This window comes from Eptatretus burgeri, chromosome 2, assembly GCF_056783735.1.
Source record: "Eptatretus burgeri isolate ZD-2024b chromosome 2, Ebu_testis_v1, whole genome shotgun sequence".
In the NCBI taxonomy this organism is placed as follows: domain Eukaryota; kingdom Metazoa; phylum Chordata; class Myxini; order Myxiniformes; family Myxinidae; genus Eptatretus; species Eptatretus burgeri.
The window spans coordinates 77,279,025-77,301,524 of NC_140962.1; the positions used below are offsets into that span (position 1 = coordinate 77,279,025).

The 22,500-nt window shown below is 40.7% G+C and overlaps 1 protein-coding gene across 4 annotated transcripts in view; it reads left to right on the forward strand.

The window, feature by feature from the left end:
- AGPS (alkylglycerone phosphate synthase) overlaps positions 1–22,500 on the forward strand; it is a 334,856-nt gene that overhangs the window by 279,822 nt on the left and 32,534 nt on the right. For 2 of the 4 annotated variants that reach the window (XM_085869958.1, XM_085869959.1), the window contains exons 18-19: positions 17,499–17,598; positions 18,109–18,166. The exons of 1 other annotated variant lie outside the window; for it this stretch is intronic. In XM_085869958.1, coding sequence (XP_085726084.1) covers positions 17,499–17,598; positions 18,109–18,166 — 158 coding nt within the window. Of the gene's footprint in view, positions 1–17,498; positions 17,599–18,108; positions 18,167–21,172; positions 21,242–22,500 lie in introns of all 4 variants that reach the window. One more of the 4 variants, XM_085869957.1, reaches the window with a different exon arrangement.

A 22,500-nucleotide genomic window follows, 5' to 3' on the forward strand; every position in this document is an offset into this window, starting at 1 on the left:
TATATATATATATATATATATATATATATATATATATATATATATATATATATATATATATATGTATATATGTATATATATATATATATATATATATATATATATATATATATATATATATATATATATATATATATATATATATATATATATATATATATGTATATATATATATATATATGTATATATATGTATATATATATATATATATATGTATATATATATATATATATATATATATATATATATATATATATATATATATATATATATATATATATATATATATATATATATAGAGTCATGTGCCGATAGTCGAACTTAGGCATAGCGCGTTGCACGCATCGCCGACGATGTCGTGACGTAGCCTATTAAAAGGCTGACGCACAACGATTCGAATCATAACTGCCGTAGAAATGGAAGTGACAACATCGCGGTCACACCTTGGTGATCTTGCCAGCGTATGCTGACCTAAGAAAAATGTGTCTAAAACGTTGGGGCACGTCAAATACGGTATGAGTAAGTTTGGTATGCGTGAGTAGAACGCTAAAGTACGCTATCATACGTCGTAGTAAGTAGAGTACGTCAAGAAATTTTAAACATGTTCAAAATTTTACGACGTACTCGGCGTATGACACACGTTCCGCATGCGATGGGGATAAGTTTTACACACGATATGCGGACGCTTACACACGTCCACAAAGGCTACTTATAAGCTACTCATAAGTCAAAACACGTCGCGGTAATGTCTTTTTTACGCGAAACTTATTTCTAACTTATGTTTGACGTGCTTTGAACCAATTCTTTACGTAGTCCCAACACACATCGACGTATGTAGACGTATTCCAATGACGTCTTCCGGTCGACAAAAAAAAAAAATGAACGTGTTTCTAGCTTACAACTGCCATATAAAGACGTGTTCCCAGCGGTTTTGGGAATTGGTATATAAAAATGCTGCTCATAAAAGGGGAACCCAACAGTGTTTTCGAGTCCTTTTTGAGTCGATTTCCATGTCAGCAGTAACAGTATCAGTATCAGTATCAGTATCAGTATTAGTATTAGTATTAGTAGTAGTTTGTTCATGTTGGCAGTAGTAGGTGAGTGTGAGGAGGAGGGTGTGGGTTATGATGGATCGTCCTTGCATCCGCGTGTCCACGGGTAGGAGACATCTTTTCACCATTGTTCGAAGTTCTTCGCGGCTAATTTTTTATGGGGCTTTTTCAACAATGAGCTATGGCTTGTTTTTATGATTTAGGTCTATTCATAACGGGTTGGACAAATGCACAATGAACTAATAATGTGCATAGAGCGCTTTGATTACTTATAGATACGATATACCAACGAATAATTATCGTGAAGCCGGCGTTCACAAACTATGCCCAACGATAGCCTAACTTATCCATATCGTGCGGCAGTTTATCTTTGCCGGTGTCGTAGGGTTTGTATTCATAGACTGCCACTCAACGATTTAAATGGCTGCATCTGCACTATTGAAAGTAGACGCTTGCGCTCAACAATTGGATTTTTTTTACACTCAACGATTTTTAAACGGTACCACTCAGCTATTTTCATTGTTTACAATGAACGATTTAAATTGCTGTCACTCGCCTTTGTTTTTTGACGCTGGCGCTCGGAAATTTTAATCGTTTCTATTGAACGTGCTAAATCGCTCAAACCCCACTATTGAAAGTAGACGCTGGCGCTGAACAATTGGATTTTTTTTACACTCAACGACTTTTAAACGGTACCACTCAGCTATTTTCATTGTTTACAATGAACGATTTAAATTGCTTTCACTCGCCTTTGTTTTTTGACGCTGGGGTTTTGAAATTTGAAGCGTTTCTTCTGAACGTGTTAAAACGCTCAAACTCGACTATTTTAAATAGACGCTGCCGATGGACAATTGGAATCATAGCCAAGCTAGACATCGAAGTGTGAACATCCTCGTCATGCCGAAGAAAAGTTTGAAGAAAGCTGCAAATAAGTGTCCTGGCCGTGGCCGTGGACGCTGACGCAAGGACGATCCATTATACCGACGTCTTTCAGCCTATGAGTAACTTAAAAGTAACGTCTGTCGACGTGTGGCAACGATCGCGTAACGTGCCAACAACACGTTAATCATAGGTTAGAAATAAGTTTCGGGTACGCTAAACATTACCTCGGCCTGTCTCAACTTATGATTAACTTACAAGTAGCATGTGTAGACGTCTGTCAACGATCGCAGACCGTGCATACAACTTGTGGCCAGCGTAGTGGAACGTGTGAGTCATACGCCGGTATACGTCGTGAAATTTCAAGCATGAAAAAATTTGAGGACAACCAAAAAGTACAATGTTTAAAGCCAACGTACAACGACGTATGGCAGTGTTTTTCAGTGTTCTCTCAATGTTATCAAAATTTCCCATAACGTATTCAACGTGTGCCAGCGTTTTAGAAAAAAAATTCAAAAATCGGCATACGTTGGCTAAAACATCAAGGTGTGACTGGGCCTTTAATGGCACAATTAACAGACACAATGGTGTCTACTGGGCTACGAATAACCCAAGAGTGGCAGTTGAGAAGGAGGTAAATTTACCTGGAGTGAGAGTTTGGGCAGCCATAACTCCATTAGGGATAATTGGACCCTTTTTCTTTGAGGGATCTGTCACTGCAGAAATTTACCTGGATATGCTGCAAACCTGCTTTTGGCCCAGGGTACAAGATCAGGACTGTTATTTCCAGCATGATGGAGCTCCACCTCATTATGGACGTTATGTTTGTCAGTGGCTTGATGAAAACTTTCCCAGAAAGGGGATTGGCCGCCACAGTCCGATCGAGTGGTCGGCACGCTCCCCAGACTTTCCACCTCCAGATTTCTTTCTTTGGGGGCTCATGAAAGACCTTGTTTGTCGTGAAAAGCCTCGTACCATTCAGGAATTGAAGGCTCAAATCACTGCAAGGTTTGAGGAAATTGATATCGAACTCTGCAGATGTGTGTGCCACGCTGTGCCTGCTCGACTGCAATTGTGCTTCGATCATGAGGGAGGGCACTTTTAAAATTGCAAGTAAAACAGCTTGGTACAGTTCTGTTATTATTTTTTCTTGAATAAATGGTTACATAAACATGTCATTCATTTATTTCTACCTTCTTGTACACTGTAATACCAATGGCAAACAAACAGTCAACTGACAGAAATTGGGCGCTACGTCTGACTCACTGTGTGTGTGTGTGTGTGTGTGTGTGTGTGTGTGTGTGTGTGTGTGTGTGTGTGTGTGTGTGTGTGTGTGTGTGTGTGTGTGTGTGTGTGTGTGTATATATATATCTATATATATATATATATATATATATATATATATATATATATATATATATATATATATATATGCCTGGTGTTGGCTTATTGGTTAGGGTGGCAGCTTGGGATCCAAGGGTCCTGAGTTCAAACCTCGTTGCCTGCTGAATTACTTCACCAGGGGATTGATTCAGCCTGCCATCCTTCTGAGGTTGGCAAAATGAGTACCAGCTTGCTGGGATGACTGAGTCATTCGAGTGTCCTGCGTTGGAGTGGCGACCCGTCCAGGATTATGCCCAATAGCCAAGGAAACTGCTTCGGCACCACGGACGCTCTGTACATACGAGGTATATATATATTGTTGCGGGCCAGGGACCGGTGGCGAGACCAACCACGAGGTGGGGGAGGTTACGTCGTCTCCCAGCAGACTCCCCGGAATTGTTGGCCGTCGCTCTGGATAATTCCACGAGACGGCGGGTCGCTTCACCGACCGTTGACGCCAATATCTCAACCGCGTCGCGTAGGGTCTTTTTGTCTTGAACCAATTTACTAATTAACTATGTGATTTCAACGACTGGGGAACCACGCCCTCGGCATGTCTTGCTCGAACCGGGTCACTCTACCAACTGTGGTAGAGTTCCAACTACCGACTACCAACTCCGGTTCTGGTGCAGTCGAGCAGAATTGCCAAAGCCGTGCCGGCTCGGATGAGCGGATTATCGGGTATAAACACCCGGCTAAAACTCAGATCTGAGCCATGCTGGCAAATGAAAGAAATGACGGAAGCGAACTGGGAACATTTCTACAGTAATTCATTTACAATAAAGAAGACACAGAGCAAGACTTATCGTGGAATATACAAGCAAGAATTTACAATGATGGAATAAACACTTCAACAGTTTCAACTTACAAGACGGGCCCACACACTCAGATGCACACTCATATGATTTATTAAAAGACCCCCGCAGCCAGAGAGGGAGAGACGATCTGGGGGTCGCAGTTCCCTTGGGTAACTGCACGTTGAAGGGAGGGGGTGCTCCGTGGTTCAGCACCTACTAATGGTCGTGCGTCTCGGCCCACAGTCACATGCGTGGGGCTCGTGCCCGTGGAGGAACCCGAGCGGAGCAGTCGGAGTCCCAGGGCAGAGATCAGGGTCGCGGACGGGACCCAGGAAAATTCCAACGAACGCCAGCTAAATGCAGATCTCCACTCGAACGCCCCAGACTCCAGCTCAAACCGCACGGCGCACACCAACCAACTCAACTCCTCCAAAAAACTTCCCCTCTCAAGATTGCGTCGTATTTTTATGGACCTCCCCGAACGGGGTGGGGGCTCGGTGAAACAGACATCACCGGTGGTCTGCCCAGATTGGACAGGGTCTTCATGGGGTCCACCCTTTCTGGGCGGGGCCTCTGCGAAACCAGGAGGCCCAACCCCCTCCACGTGTGTGGACTCATCAAGGGGAAGATCCAATGTTGAAAAGGAACGTTTGTAGAAGCGCAAAGGAATGGCGGACTGGGCGTTTTTGCCCCGTATGCTGTGGCCAGCGAGGCGGGAGTTGCAAGCACTGGAAGGTACCGTGGTTGGTTGTTGGATTGTCTGTTGGATGATCGTTGGAGGGTTCGTTGGATGTTTTGTTGGATGGTTTGTTGGATGGTCGTTAAATGGTTTGTTGGATGGTCGTCAGATGTAATAACCTACCTAAAAGGGCATCGCAACGCACACCTTTGATTCTCCCACTAGACAAAAGGAAGGAACCTGTCTCACATGCACTTCACGGAATAACTGATTCTTGGGACATTTGCATGTTTGAATGCATATCCTTTCCAGATCCGTAACAATATATATATATATATATATATATATATATATATATATATATATATATATATATATATATATATATATATATATATATATATATACAAACACACACACACACACACACACACACACACACACACACACACACACACACACACACACACACACACACACACACTCCTTCCTACATAGCTATATCTAAAAACACTCACACAGACACAGATGCTTCTCATTTTAGCAATAGATGCAAAAATCTACTCAGCAAGATGAGGGTAAATTGAGCCAATTTTTGGTGATGTTAATCTCGTGTCCAAGGTTTGGCATCATCAAAGATGACTTGTATCTTGTTTTTCACAAAGTATAATTGCACAATTTGTGGGCCATAATCAGTAATGTCGAATCAGTCATAATCAGTCACCACTGTCTTCATGAAGCAGTAAAAACTACAAGGGCACTCGGTGGAGAGCATACCTCCGCCATATAATGCCTGATCCACGAGAACATATCGGGCCGTTACATTTTTGAAACATCATGCTGTACAGTACTATATCGTTTTTGGCCCTATCTCTCAATGGTGAAGAATCACTTTTAAAAATAAATTATTCTCTTATTTAGATCCGGATGTCTTCACGAAAATCAAATAAATTCGTCCTTGTCACACACCCAACGTGTCCACCAAGTTTCATCCGGATCCGTCCACAACTTTTTGAGATCTTCACACAAACAAACAGACAGAAATGGGTGAAAACGTAACCACCTTCACCTTCGGTGGCAGAGGTAAAAAAAAAAAAAAAAAACAACACTCAAGTGGCTCAACTTACCCAATCGATAAGGGTAAGTTGATCCGTGTTTTGGAGTAAGTTGATCTGCTGCATATGACAAGGAAAGGTGATTACGGGAAAAAATATATATAACTCACAATATTTTGCAGTTTATTGACCTATAATGACATATTCAGGAGTTTGGTATAGCCTACTGGTCAGCCACAATTGATGCAGGTACAACGATGGTTAAAACTCTAACAAATGATGCGATGACACAAATTGCAAACATCAAACTGACCTTGTCATAAATGGTTACAAAGAGAAAATTTTAAATTTTAAATAACAATCATGCAATTCAAAATTGTGAAACAAGTTCAAGTTCACTGCATATCCTACGTGAGATTTCATTTGTTCAGGCGACATTCAACCACCAGTTGACAAGATCCTCTGACTGTCTTTGGCTTTGGAAGTTTATGGACGATGTTATCCCTTGGAAAATATGCTTGGTCCTTTAGATTTGGTACAAAAATGGTGTCCTCAGAATCCACTAAACCTGAAATTTTCTGCAGGAAAATTCCCTCAAATTAATGTTTAAAAGAACAATTGAAACCACAAAGAACTATTTTCTCAAAAGTGATAAGAACATGGGGTAAGTTGATCTGTGGCTTAATTTGCCCCACTTTGCCTGGATCGACTTACCCCACAGTGTACCATTAAATACTTTAGATTAGTCTGCCCAACTAATGACTTGTAGCCAAATAGAACAGGCCATGATAAAAGCTTACGATACCAACTGTTGGTTGCCACCTAAGGATTAGGCGAAATCTTGAGAGTAATTATATTAGGAAACCACATACCTGCTTCAGCAAGTTCTACTTTTATAGCCCATAGTCGGATTTTCTTAGAACACGTATGTAATATTGGTGGAAGGCAAGAGGGCAGGAGGACCATGACCATGAGAAACCCGTTTTTAAAGCCTCCACAACTCCCACCCTCTCTTTGGTGAATAACGAGCGGACCCTATTAGAATACTTCCTGTCTAGTGACCAACGTTTACTTCTTTATTTCACTGCATAATCTGATTGTACAAGTTGCTTGTTTGAAAAGTAAATCTACTCTCTCCTTTCGAGCTATTGTCCTGATGTGGATTTTTTTAAACCCACCTTGTTGTGATCATTGTCCTCCTGAAGGATTCTAACTGGCCGATTGTGGAATCCTATTTGACTTCAGACAGAGTTTAGCGTTTGTCCGATTTGATTATAAAATCCTACAAAAACCCTATCGACACTGATAAAACTGATGTCCACACAAGTCCTTCCTTGTGAAACAATTTATTTCCTAATTATACACCATACACTTCTCTCCCTTGTACAATAAACTTAAGAATCCCCATTTGATTGCAATATTATTTGGTTCTATTTCATTTATTCTTACTTTAGTTAACAGTTAGACCAACCCGATTCAATTCACTTCTACATTACATCAGAGAGTTTTATTCTAACTTGGTACTTGGTCAGTTCCAAGGAGTACAAGCCACTGAGAAACTATACTTCCTCACATGCTTGTACTGAGAACAATGTGCCTTTCAAAACATTTTATACTTCCATGAGAGAGAGGTTGGGGGATATTCACCCAGACTGTAGACATGTCTTTTAGACAAAAAGCCACTTCGTACATTTTCTCAGCAAAGGTTCATTTATCAGCTCGGTCACTCTGCTCCAGAACAACACATTTCTTATCATTTAGGGCAAAAGTCTTTTGGCCAGAAATGACAGCCAATTTAATTTGCAGCATAAAAGTTACATTTCTGAAACTCCATTTGTTACAATTTAAAATACATTAATATAAATTTTTCCACCACAGTCCCTCATGGTAACTTCGTTGGTCACATGTACTATCTCATTATTTACCAATTTGTCTTGCAAATATGTTTCTCGATCACTGTTTCGTTTGTTTCAATAATTCATATATTGGCATCTCATAACAAGAATGTGGCCTTTGGAGAAAGCTACAGGCAAGAAACCATCCAACCACTTCAACTCAATGGTGATGCAGAAGGGAAGTGTACTTCTAAGTTCTAATCCACCACAAATTAAAAAGTAAATCCACCAGTCTTAAGGGAGGATGTTTGACATCTGCTGAAGAGTTTATCACATTCACGTACATCGTTTAAACTCCAAAGAATGCTTCAGATGCAAAACTTATTTTCTGTAATCAAAATGTTTGTTGACCGACACACAAAGTGCGTGCATGTACGTATGAGTGTATGTGTATTAACACATCTCGAGTTCTGTTAGGTTGGACAGATTTATTCCACGGATCGTTTGAGGTATTGGAACTCTTCGCATGTAGTAAACTACAAATGCTTCTTTATTTTTTTTAACGTATCACTGTTTTACTCTGATAAAATAAATCAAATGTGCTTTGCAATGTGTAGTCCAAATGAAAGTACAAATTAATGTTTCACCACATGTAACAGACACAATAAATAGAGAAGCCACACATCCTCACAGCTGTTGTTACGTAAGACAAAGTGTACTGAAGCTTTGCTAACTCAGCTAAAAAGCATTGTTGCATTCTATTTTTAAAAAATAAATAAATAAATACAGAAAACATGATAATTAAAACGTGAAGCGTGGAAGAGAAATTTGCATCGTGCTGAGTCCCATCTCGTCCAGCTTGCATGCATTACAAGTCGGGGCCCGAGGGCAAACACTTGCTCTCTGCTATTGTGAGTGAGTGCTACATGCAATCGGTACATGCCAGCGTAATCTCGAGCATAAAAACCTAGATCAACTCAAACGTAAATTTAATCAACGCTTCACATATGCTACTGAACAGTGACGTGTACAGTACATCGAAAACAGAGGTTGAAGTGTATATAAACATGTTCGAGATACTACAGCTTATGGCACAGACAACCACAGATGGTGCATCTGATGTGTTGAGCTACATGTGTATATCTTGTTTGAAGTCCAAGGTGGGAGAGAAGGTGAGATGAAGAATAAATTGGAGATGATCGATAATTAATGGGAAAAACTTGAGCGAAACGCATTACACCTTGATGTAAAACACTAGAAACACAAAGGAGAGGAAGAAAGTAAAGAAAGGCAACATTGGTAAATGTTTGTAACGTTGTTTCCTAAAACACTGCTTAGTCTTTTGGCACACTGACTCGCCAAACTGAAAGGAATCCCAAGCAGCAACGCAAGAGTACGTTGAAGATTGTGCAATGTGGATCGCTCGACATTGACAAGTCTGGAGCCAAACAAAGCAATTTAATTAATTTTGTATTTCTATATTCCAAAATCTGGGCTTGTGGAGGACCTAAATGACAGAGGATCAAAGGTGAACTGCGAGACAAAAACACTGTACAGGATTGACAGAAAGAAGAGAAGGGGGAGGGGTTGGCAGGAATAGGGGAGAGAGAAGAAAAGAGAAGAGAAGAGAAGATAGAGGGGTGGGAGAGAGAGAGAAAGACAGAAAGAAAGAGAAAGAATTGGGTTTGGGAGGAAGCATAAGAGACTGAGCAGATCATAAGACAACAGACACATACGAGTCAGTTCCACAGACGATAAAATAAGGCATGAAGGAATGGAGGTGATTGTTCAGCTGAGAATTGGGGCACATAATCAGTTATACGATCCTGGAAGAAATTATTTGAACTGGTCTGGCTGGGGGAGGATAGAGGGATGTCAAGATGGCAGGAGCAGCAATGTCAGAATTGAGGCGAAAGTAAACCGAGAGTCCACCAACCTGCTTGCAGTGGTTAGAAGCAGACATTGGGCCTCAACCTCCTGCTGAGATATCGCAATAACACGGAGTGTTTTGGACTCCATCACCTCCAGGAGAGCAAGATGGAAAGCAAATGCAGAAGCCCAGAGTTGGGACTCAAACACAAGACAAGTACATCCATGGAGAGGTGTTTTTTGTTCTCCATTCGTTGTCACAATGCAGCTTCGCAGAGATCATTGATTGCTCCTCTGTGCAATGCAAGTTAACCGGTATTAAACCAAACACATCCAAATGTGAAGATACCACCACGTAATATAACAACGCAGCAGGCAGTTGGCTCAGGTCACCTTTCTGGGTAAGCGGTGCCTTTATTTATTTTTTAAAATCTGGATCTTCCCAACCACAACCAGTTTTTTGCGAACTTAAGCCCTACACAGCCAAAAAGCCATGCAGTGGAGCGCAAGTCAAATGCTTTTCAGGCAAATGTAAGTTGAATGCTGCGAAGCTGAGCGCACTAATTGCGCTTGCCCAAAATGCTGTTCTTCACTATTGCTTTTGACCAGATTGGTTAATCAAAGTGCAATTAGAGTTATTGCAATTTGACTTATTGCATGTTCAATTTAACGGGACTCTGTTGTATCATTTATAGAGCAGGTTGTGAGTACAATGCTCAGCATGTTTAGTTTTCATAATCTTACAGCGAGTGCATTGACACCTTGCTGTAAATAACAGCAAAGGAAGAAGAAGAAAAAAAAACCATGTTTTGAGGAATATGCTTCAGCTGAAGCAGAACAGCCTGTCTGCTGATATAATGTTGAATCTTTTTCCTCCAATGTGCTGCGTTTGTGATGCCCAGGTGGCACAAACTTCTTTTTAGCATAAATATTCTTCTTCCTTCAGTCAAGCAAGTGCAGAAAATAATTATGCACCATCAAGTCAATGCAAATAATTAAGTTTGTACTTTCAAGCCAGTTCAGTTTGTTGTGTAATGTTCAGGCAGTGAGGGAATGAGAGAAGTTGTAACCCTCATTGTAAGTATTGTGGCAGTGAATATTCAGCTCGCAGCACAAATATTCAGTCAGCAAGGCCGCATAAAATCATGTTACAGCCGTACTTGGTATACCCAAATTAGGCCGTTTAACTGTTTCAAATATATGTTTGTTCTGATGTTATGGCTATCAGTGAACAGTTAACAGTGTGCATGGAAGCCGACCACATCATCCGTTTGGTGAAAAGGCAAGTTACTGTGCACGCACAAGTATTTTAATTCAGAAAGGATACTTGACGTGAAGAAGGGGAAGCATGTCATTTGGTTCCGGAGATAAGAACAGATGGAAGAGGCTGTGATCATGCGTTTTGTTCATCTTTTGCTTTGTATTTCATTCGTGCTTCATAAATGAGATTGAACAAGGACCAGCAAAGTTGCGAGAATGCACTCACTGATGATTGTTTTTGTGTAACAAAGGAAAGCCTTGAGACGGTGCAGTATCTGTGCTCCGCTGACTCATTATATCTGCCACCAGAGGTGGATGGAGGTTATGTTTTCACCCGTCTGTTTGTTTGTTACTTGCGAAAATCGAAGATTTTTCAAGTATATTGGTTGGACACCAAGTATATTGATCAGTTCATTTGGTTTGTTTGTCTGTCTGTCCACTCGCCTACAGCCCAAACCGCTCAGCCAATCATTCTGAAACTTTCACAGATTGCAGGCACTGTCCCCGTGACGGCCTGCGACAAGGTTTCATAAAAATTGGTTGACGTGTTTTGACGTGATGTTGCAAAACGTAAAACACGTTTTCAGTGATAACTCCTGAATGTTCTCCATTCGACGCCACAATGTTTTCCATTAAATTTCTCACAACTTTCCAAGTTGAACTTATGACCTAAAAGCAACAGATTTCCCAAGCGTATGGACTTGAAAGTTTGCCTGTCAACATCACAATGGTTAAAACACGTTTCGGCCAATACAATATCTCAGAAATTAAGTGGGCTGAAGCAAAAATAACAATATTTTCGACCAACTGGGGTTCGTTTAACCCTGTCACGGAATGATTTTATGTCTCGTTGCTATTATTAATGCATGTGCTCTTGTCTCATCAATTTATGTTACACATGCACACAATGTTGTGTTTGGTTTGTCCTGTTTTGCCAAGTTTTGCTGTTTGAGTGATTTCTAGTCTGTCTGTTTGTGCTATCGTGGCCAAAAATATTGGCACCCTTGCAGTTTTTTTTTCAAATAACTCACAATTTTCTCCAAAAATGAGTTGCAATTGACAAAAGTAATTTGTCTCCACAATTCTTTATTTCACTGTTAATTACTACAGAACCTTTGTTTTTGATCCAGAACTTAATATATCTTTTTAAATCAGAAAATAAAAAGAAATGGCATTGACAAAATTATTGACACCCTAGACTTAATATTTGGCCTTTGGACAAAATAACTGCAGACAAGCATTTCCTCAAGCCATGAATGAGCTTCCTACACTTCTCCCACTGGCAGTTTGACCCACTCTTCTTGTGCAAACTGCTCCAATTCTCCCAGATTTGAAGGATGCCTTCTCCTAACTGCTGTTTTCAGATCTCCCCACAGTTGTTCAATGGGATTTAGATGTGAACTCATTGCTGGCCACTTCAGAACAGTCCAGAATTTTGTCATGAACCATTCCTGGGTGTTTTTTTTTTATTTTTTTTGATGTGTGTTTGGGGTCATTGTCCTGCTGCAAGACCCATGACCTTTGACGGAGACCCAGCTTTCTGACACTGGGTCGAACATTGTGCTCCAAAATGCCTTGGTCATCTCCTGATTTCTTGATGCCATGACACATTCAAGGCATCCAGTGCCAGAGGCAACACAGCAACCCCAAAACATCACTGAACCTCCTCCATGTTTGACTGTGGGGAAGGTATTCTTTTCTTTGAAGGCTTCATTTTGTTTTCTGTAAACATAGAGATGATGTGCTTTCCCATAAAGCTTTAATTTGGTCTCATCTGTCCACAGGGCATTCTCCCAGAAGGATTTTGACTTGTTCAGGTGTGTTTTGGCAAAGTCTAGTCAGGCTTTCTTATGTCTCTCTCAGCAGTGGGGTCCTCTTGGGTCTCCAACCATAGAACCCCCTTTCATTGAGTTGGCGACGGATGGTGCGAGTTGAAACTGTTGTACGTTGTGTCTGATGATCAACTTGAATCTGTTTGGCAGTTGATTGAGATGCTTTCTCCACCATTCGAACAATCCTTCACTGCAATCTTCGATCAAGTTTTCTCTTGCAGTCACGTCCAGGGAGGTTGGCTACAGTACTGCGGGCCTTAAACTTCCTGATAACATCGTGTTCAATGGACACAGGAACATCAAGGTCTCTGGAGATGGATTTGTAGCCTTGAGATTGTCCATGCTTGGCTACAATTTTGTCTGACCTCCTCAATTATCTGGTTTTCTTTTTTTTTTCTCCATACTCATTGCGGTACACACAGTGACACAAAACAGCAGAAGGACTCCTTTACTCTCATCAAACTGGTTGAATGAGTGATTTTCATGTTGCAGGCACCTGAAACTCACCACACGTGAATTAAATTCCAAAGTAAAGGAGAATCACCTGCTTGAAATCTAATTCTTTCTCACAACTTCTAAAAGGTGCCAATAATATTGTCAGGGGCCATTTTAGGATTTCTGTGTGAAATAAGCTAAGATTTCGTAGCTTTTTCAGCTTTTTTTCTTCTTCTTTTGTTCCACTGCAAACCAAATAAATACATATGTGGATGCTAAAATATTTTTTTTAATTTCAAACATTTTCTGGAAGAAGTGGTGCATTATTTGAAAAGTGCAAGGGTGCCAATATCATTGGCAACGACTGTCTTCAATTTTTGTCAATTTTATACCGGTCTTCACGAAACTTCACCACTTGCTGGAATTCGTCATGAGCAAGAAGCCTATCTTTTTTTTTAACGTCAAAAGGTCAACATATGCCAAGAGTCAACGACATTGTCAAGTTTCTAAAATCCTCAATTTTCATCCAATCGATTTGAAATTTGAAGAGGATTTGGATGTTTGGTCATTTAATTCAACCACCAATTATTTTTAAAGCCAAAATTGTTTTGTGGATAAAGCAAGTTTGCTTTGTATGACATCTTTCTTGTCTGTTTGTCTGTCTGTGAGCAGGATATCTGAAAATGTTGTTGACAGATATGGAAAAAATTTGGTGAACAGGTTGGGTGTGTGATAAGGATGAATTGATTCCATTTCGGTGAAGATCCAAATACGCATCTGGATACGAGAATTTTTTTAATGCTTTAATTGATTCTGCACCATTGTGCGATGGGGCCAAAAAGGATATACAGCACGATATTTCAAAGTATTGTGGATGATTGAGTTGTGACAAAATTCGGTGGATGAGTTGGTTTGGTGACAAGAACAAGCCGATTCAGTTTTTGTGAGGGTCTGAATCTAGATCCGCCCTATCAGTGGGATACAAAAGGTAAACTATTCAGCTTGGTGGAGGTATGCACTATACCGAGTCCCTTTCTAGTTTATCACCGTTTTCTTAATAAATTGTATTCTTTTTTTGTTGTATGCTGCCATTACTTTGCAAAAGTTGTGTTTAAATTATTTTTTAATCATGCCGGTTCTGGGATCCCATGAGCATGAAGAAGAATATTCTTTGACCGGATCAGCTTGGGCTTGGTTGTTTGCTGGGCTAACATTTTATTTTGTACTGTGAGAACATTGTCACATCATGTGCACCATCTTATGGTGTGATGATGTCACTAGTCGAGCTCAGTAATCCTCAGCAGAGCCCGATTAATTTATTTAATAAGCCATGAGGACATTTTTGTCAAATTCACAAGGTTTGCCGTTATTTGAGGATGTAGGTCAGTGTGTACTGGTTTTCATATGGTGACATCGCAAGATATCTGAAGTGAATGTGAAATGCAGGGAATTTGATAAACCAAAGTTATCTGTGTGCCGATTGTTGTGGACAGACTTGTTATACAATGTGTCCCAAAAGTCACTGTGCACGAGAACATACCAACCCAAAAGTCACTGTGCACTTCAACATAAACAAAATTATGAATTCTTGAACATCGCTCCCAAATTCCATATCCAGGTGATGCATGACGTCATCGCTGGGCACCGAAGGAAGGGAGTACTGTACTCGGTTTTTACTCCGTTTGGTTGTTTGCCTTCTTGCTTTTTCTTTCTTTCTGTCTTTTTTTGTTTATCCGGGCGATATCTCAGCCCTCCTTTAAGCTCGGAAGCTGAAATTTGGGGACAGAGTTGAAGATGTGCTTTGTCAAAAATATGTTTTTATTTTTTGATTAATTACTTAATTATTATCGATTTATTAATTATATATTTATTTGGTTTCTCATCTGGGCAATATCTCAGGTACCTTTTGAGCTAAGAAGCTGATATTTGGACATGACTGTGAACAAGTGATTTGGCTGTAAAGGTTATTTTTGATTTATTGATTAATCAATTAATCGATTCATTATTCATTTTTCGATGAATTACTTAATTTTCAAAAAGTTACAGATTTGGATGAAACTTAAATAGTGGTGGTTTTGGTATGCAATTAGCCAATTGATTAAGAAATTAATAATTTTATGATTATTATTTATTTGTTTTAATTGTGCAATTAACCAATTAATCAATCAATTATTTTGCACCACTCCCTCCCAATCGTGCCTCCATGTGCTGCACGGCAGCATCGCCGGGTGCCGAAGGCACCGCGGCAATGTCACGCTGAAGGATTTGTTATTTATTTATTTGGTATGGGGGCGGTGTACTTTGAATGTACCTCTACTTGTTAAGAAATACATTTTACCTTTTACAATAAGTGTTGAAAATGGCATCCACGTGCTCACAGACAAGCATTCACACATCCTTGCTTGTTTGTGAAGACATGCATCGACTCAGCCTGAGAAATATTGTTGATGAAATTGGTGAAGGCTTCCTGGAGTTCTTGAAAACTGTGGGGGATTAGCTTCATAAACAGTGCCTTTCTTTGCTCCTCAAAGATAAAAGTCCTGAGGTGAAAGGTCATGGGATCTCGCTGGCCAAATTCCCTTTGAAATTAATCGTCTGCAAACACGTTGAATGGAATGCTCCTGAGAAGGGGGACCTGAGAAATGAATCTGTTTCATGGAGCCACAGGCAGTTTGAGTTGTGGCACTGTCCTGTTGGAAATATGCACTGGTAATTTCATCTTCATTCAACTGCCAAATGTAAGGGTGAATAATTAAGTCGCAATAGCATTCTGAGTTCATTGTCTGGTGGAAAAATATGGGGCCAATTATCTACTTACGTGATATGGCGCACCACATACCAACTTTCACATATTCTTCATTGATGCAATGTTTTTAGCTAAAGAGCCATTTTTAGTTGAATTCCAACTTTTAATGCAGGAATAACAATCTCCTGACTAAAGTCATGACAAAGTGATCATAATCACTTTTTTGAAGTTTTCACAATATACACTACATGGCCAAAAGTATGCGGACACCCCTTTTAATGAGTGGATTCGGCTATGTCAGCCACACCCATTGCTGACAGGTATATAAAATCAAGCACACAGCGATGCAATCTCCATAGACAAACATTGGCAGGAGAATGGGCCGTACTGAAGAGCTCAGTGACTTTCAACGTGGCACCGTCATTGGATGCCACCTTTCCAACAAGTCAGTTCGTCAAATTTCTTCCCTGCTAGAGCTGCCCTGGCCAACTGTAAGTGCTGTTATTGTGAAGTGGAAACGTCTAGGAACAACATCAGCTCAGCTGCGAAGTGGTAGGCCACACAAGCTCACAGAACAGCACCGCTGAATTCTGAAGCGCGGAAAAATCGGCTGTCGTCGGTTGCAACTCTTGCTACGGAGTTCCAAACTGACTCTGGAAGCAATGTCAGCACAAGCACTGTTCATCGAGAGCTTCATGAAATGGGTTTCCATAATCAATCAGCCGCACACAAACCTAAGATCACCATGTGCAATGCCAAGCTTTGGCGGGAGTGGTGTAAAGCTCACCGCCATTGGACTCTGGAGCAGTGTAAACATGTTCTCTGGAGTGATGAATCACGCTTCACCATCTGTCAGTCCGACGGACGAATATGACGGCCCCTGTGCACAAAGCGAGGTTCATACAGAAATGGTTTGTCGAGGTCGGTGTGGAAGAACTTGACTGGCTTGCACAGAGCCCTGACCACAACCCCATCGAACACCTTTGGGATGAATTGGAACGCCGACTGCGAGCCAGACCTAATAGCCCAACATCAGTGCCTGACCTCACTAATGCTGTTGTGGCTGAATGGATGCAAATCCCCACAGCAATGTTCAAACTTGTAGTGGAAAGTCTTCCCAGAAGAGTGGAGGCTGTTATAGCCGCAATGGGGGACCAACTCCATGTTAATACCCATGATTTTGGAATGAGATGTTGCATGAGCAGGTGTCCACATACTTTTGGCTATGTTGTGTAAATAGAGTGCAAACTAAGGTGTGTACTCTTTTAATCCTAGCAAATTTTTGTGTGCATGAATGCATGTGTGCTCATCAATAGAGAATGTGTGTTGTCTTTGCCAAGACATCTGGCCCAGCAATGATATCAAACCTGGGGCTGCTTCATCCCCGTGGCTCTGACAGTCTGTCTGCCAGGAATATTATCGTGCTGTTGTTTTCTGAAAGGTATAAGAACGAGTAATGTTGGGGATAATTACACAAAAAGGTATCACACAGTCAGTGATGTGACAGCATATTGAAATAAGCAGATGCAACAAACTCCCCTTTTTGTTTTATATTGTTATTTATTTATTTATTGATTAATTTATTTCACTTTGAAAGATGTACTTCACAATTGTTTAAAAAGGATGCTCTCTATTTGCATGTGAATTTTGCATAATTGTCATCACATTATTCACAGAGTCACCCAAACATACGATGCAGGTGCCTGTGTATATTTCTACTTTGCCTTCAATTACCGTGGCTTGAGTGACCCTGTTCATGTGTATGAGCAAATCGAGGTAGGAATGCGTCTCTCTTTAACTTGAGTCCTTGATTTCTCCCATCATTTATAAATATGTAGCAGTCTTCCTGCCATTTTGCTTACTGGCCATTGTCATTCCACACATGTCGACCTCGTTTATAATGGCTTCTGCCTCCCCCTCTCACCTGCCCTCATTCTGTGCATCTCAATCTTGCGCTTCTGGATTTCATTCCACCTTCCATTTCGGACCTCATTTTTCCCCCATCTTCATCTCTTCTCCACCCTGCCATTCTCCATCAGTCTTCCTTCTTGCACCCTTTTTCTTACTTCGAAAAAAAATTGGGTAATTTTAAATGCCAGTGTGTTGCCTTATTTGTTCATTCACACACTTTGTTACTTTTGGTGAAAAAGAATGAAATTTTCAGTATGCATTTTAAAATGAAGCTCAGATGTATCTTGATATGTGAATGAAATTGATGGTTTGAAAGATTTTTTTCCAAATTTATTGTGGTCAAATTCTCAACCACTGTGTTGTTTGGTCCTTCAGACAGCTGCTCGAAATGAAATTTTGGCAAACGGTGGGAGCCTGTCTCACCACCATGGAGGTGAGAAGATGTTTTAATTTGGTTATGTTGTATGTTGTCATAATAATTGTAATAATGCTGGTAATTAAATAAACCTCATAAAGAATGTACTTTCTTGAAACGTTTTTATTTTAATAAGAAACAAACCAGATAAACCCAAAACGTTTATATAACGCCATCACCTCCCGCTGCATTGAACACACACGGTAACATGGTTATCCCAAATGCTATCACCTGGTGCCCTGCCAGAATGAATTGAACATCCCTGATTGTAAACAAACTTTATTTTACCAGTCTGTGATATCAACACGATCAACCGGATTGCATATATTAGTACCTTGCAGAATGTAGCCTTTGTCATAAAACAGGGCATTGAACCTATGAAGTCATCAAATCAATGATATTATGTGTGACAACCTGATCCAGATTCTGCCAAATGTAATGTGGAGTAGATTTTGTTGCAGCTCTTGCATATTACTTTGCAGACGTCGGCTTTTGCACATCTCCTGCTCCTTGTTCCCAGATGTGTTCAATGGGATTTATGTTAGGACCTTTTTATGCTCAGGGAATAGAAGCTGCAGCGCATTCCGTCTCTTTCACACAGTCATGGTTCTGAACGGATGGATGGCATGTGACACCATATTATATGGAACTTCAATGCAGCGGGAGGCCATTAGGCCCATCAAGCCTGCACAATCATGCCAATATCTTTGTATTCCCTCATCCCCACTAATTCCAGATACCAATACAACTTGATTTGAAAGCAATCCACTGACTCTTCTGCCACTACCCTTGCAGGGAAACAATTCCACTCATTCACCACTCTCTGAGTGAAAGACCCCTGCCTTACTACCGTCCTAACTCTCCTCTTCTTTACTCTTAAACATTGGCCCTGTGTCCTGTAAGTGTCCATTCTGCTGAAATATTATTATGCACTTATTTTGTCTAAATCCTTCATTATTTGGATCGAAGAGAGCTCGGCGTTGTTCTTCTTCTTGTTCTTCTTCTTCTTGTTGTTCTGTTCTGTTCTTCTTCTTGTTCTGTTCTGTTCTTCTTCTTGTTCTCTTCTTCTTCTTGTTCTCTTCTTCTTCTTCTTCTTCTTCTTCTTCTTCTTCTTCTTCTTCTTCTTCTTCTTCTTCTTCTTCTTCTTCTTCTTCTTCTTCTTCTTCTTCTTCTTCTTCTTCTTCTTCAGACAAAACCTTTAGGACTCGGCTCTTTTATGTACAGGATCCGGATCTCCTTAAATACTAAACACCTGTACACATCCTCACATAGAGGGTGCCTTTTTAGAGCGTCTATCATGAACTTTTAAATATATTCAGACATTTGCTTTAAAGTTTCGAAAAGTTCACGTTACTATTTAAAGATTATTCCATTTATTGTATTGTAATTTCATAAATACACTATTTATTTCGGACACTATTTCGTAAATACGTAAATACACTATGACGGCTCTCGCTATTGGCTTAATCAAGGCACGTGACGAAATATCGGAAGTTGTTTTTGTTTTTGTTTTGTTTTCCTTTTCCTTCTTCTTCCTCTTCTTGTTCTTGTTCTTCTTCTTCTGGTGAAGACAAAACCTTTAGGACGTGGCTCTTGGACACATTTGTCCTTGTTATCTTAACCATCTCCATCAGATACCCTCACAATTGTCTCCTTTCTCAGGTAAATAGTCTTGTCTCTTTCAGCCACTTCACATAGCTTACTCTTGCAAGGCACGACATCAATGTTGTTGTTCTTTGCTGGACCCTCTCAATGGCAGCTATATCCTTCCTCAGACCAGGTGACCAAAACTACACACAATACTCCAGATGAGGCCTCACTAAATTCCTGTCGTGTCAACATTACCTTTTTTTGATTTATAATTTATCCCCCAATGAATACAACCTTAAACCCTGTATGTATATATATATATATATATATATATATATATATATATATATATATATATATATATATATATATATATATATCTTCTTCTTCTTCTTTCGGCTGCTCCCGTTCGGGGTCGCCACAGCGGATCATCCGTCTGATCCGCATAGTGATTTGGCACATGTTTTACGCGTGCCCGATGCCCTTCCTGACGCAACCCTGGTCGCCTCTTACAACACAGGGATATGATACACCTATTTTAACCGGGGTATACACCGGCCCAGTACACTGGTACTCATTTCGCCGACCTCGGAAGGATGACAGGCTGAGTCAACCCCCTGGTGTATTAATTCAGTGGCCCAATGGGGCTTGAACTCAGGACCTTTTGGATCCCAAGCCGCTGGCCTAACCACTGCGCCAACACCAGGATATATATATATATAAATATATATATATATATATATATATATATATATATATATATATATATATATATATATATATATATATATATATATATATATGTATATGTATGTGTATGTGTCGAAAATATTGATAAATAAATATATTGTTTTAGATATATTGATAAATATATATATATATATATATATAAATATTGCTATATAAATATTGCTATATATATATATATATATATATATATAAATATTGCTATATAAATATTGCTATATATATATATATTGTTGTAGATTTCTGCCCGTCTGGCATACGGGCGACCGTCTTTGCCCAATTGCGGCCACGCGCGCCCACCGAACGAGCAATCTAGTCACAGCTTCCGGATCAACACCGAAACCCAGCTACGGGTGTTTTTAACACACCATAAACCAGCCAACTCTACTGTCCACGCGCTACAGGGTCGATCGCCGAATTGTCGATGTACCTAATTATTTGCGCAGACAGAAATGCCGGGAGTTTATACCTCAACGGAGCCTGCACGAAAACGAGCCGCTTAAGCAGCTCGTTCCGTATGCGATTGCCGAGCGGTTTTATATCGCCAAGTCCCGTCGGACCAGATGTACGTTTTATCAGCTTATAATCAGCCAGCTAATTATTCCGAATGCTCCATGGCAGTCAATGTGAGGAAGGGATGCAATGAGCAGGTGACATTTAACAATGGGGACATTTATTTCCATACAGGCAATGCAATGAATGGGGGTGATGGGGAAAAAGACACGAGCAAAAAGCCTACAGCCGAGTTCTATAAATGCAAGTATATATAGGCACTTATACAATTCACTACTTATTGGACTGGCACCACACACGCACACACACACACACACACACACACACACACACACACACACACACACACACACACACACACACACACACACACACACACACACACACACACACATGATCGGACCAGCCGGTCTTTATTAAGACATGTCTGGGATCTGCCCGCCTCGTGCGGTCTTCGAGGACCAGGTCCCCGGGGCCTACTGGACTCCCAGCACAATCCGGAAGGTCCAAGCGAGCGAAGTCGGCAGGGCGAAGGCTGGCGGGAGAAGACCCTCCGTGCGCACTTCCCAGAACTCGCGCGCGACCAGATCCACAGGAGGACCAGCGGAGAACGACGGGAGAACCAGCCACGAAGGACGACAGGAGGACAACACCCGGAGAACCAACAAGAAGCTGGAACTTTGAAGAAGCTCAAAAAAACTGGTGGAAATAACAACCACCCTTCCTCCTCCTCATCCTACTCCTCCTCTGTTTTTTTGTCTCTCTCTTCCCTTTTTATTTATCAAGGGCGCGCCTCGCTTCCCGCGTGACTCATCCACTGTCGATGGGGGCTCTCGCATTCCATCCACCCCCCCACCCGAGTTGCTTTTATGCCCAGACAAGGTAAGGAATTCAGCTCGGGGATGCATCTGAACACGCCCGCATTCCAGCGAGGCACAGTGGACGCTCGCTGGTCTGGCAGTGTGTCCGCCACCAACAGGTATTTTGTGGCTGTTGTTGTTGTTGATTTTCCTAATAGAAATCGCAGCTCATGAACATTAAATTACCCACTCGACTCGGGTCGGGACCCGAACTGGCAACATGTACTTACCGATATAACTGAGCTAAAGGACCTGAATGTTGAGTGCGATAACTTTCCAAATCCAAAAGAATATATATAAGCTGATACATTCCTCTAAACTTCCGTGAACGGCGAAATCGCGAACAGCAAACAGTTCATAATGTGAAAGTCAATGAGATACATTCCAGCCTCCCAAAATAAGTCGAAAAATCCAAAATAAATGATTATGAAAAAGACATTTGATTGAAAAATAAGAAAAATTGAGTGAAATATGACAAAATATGCAACATTTACCATCAATAAGAAGGCTTTACTGCTTGGAGTACTTTTGAAAGGTAGCCCCGGTCAATTCTGCTTGAACATAGCCATTGCAGGGAGGTAGCCGATCGATCTCCCATGAGCGACCCCCAAATCCCTCACATCAATATGATGTTTAACTTTT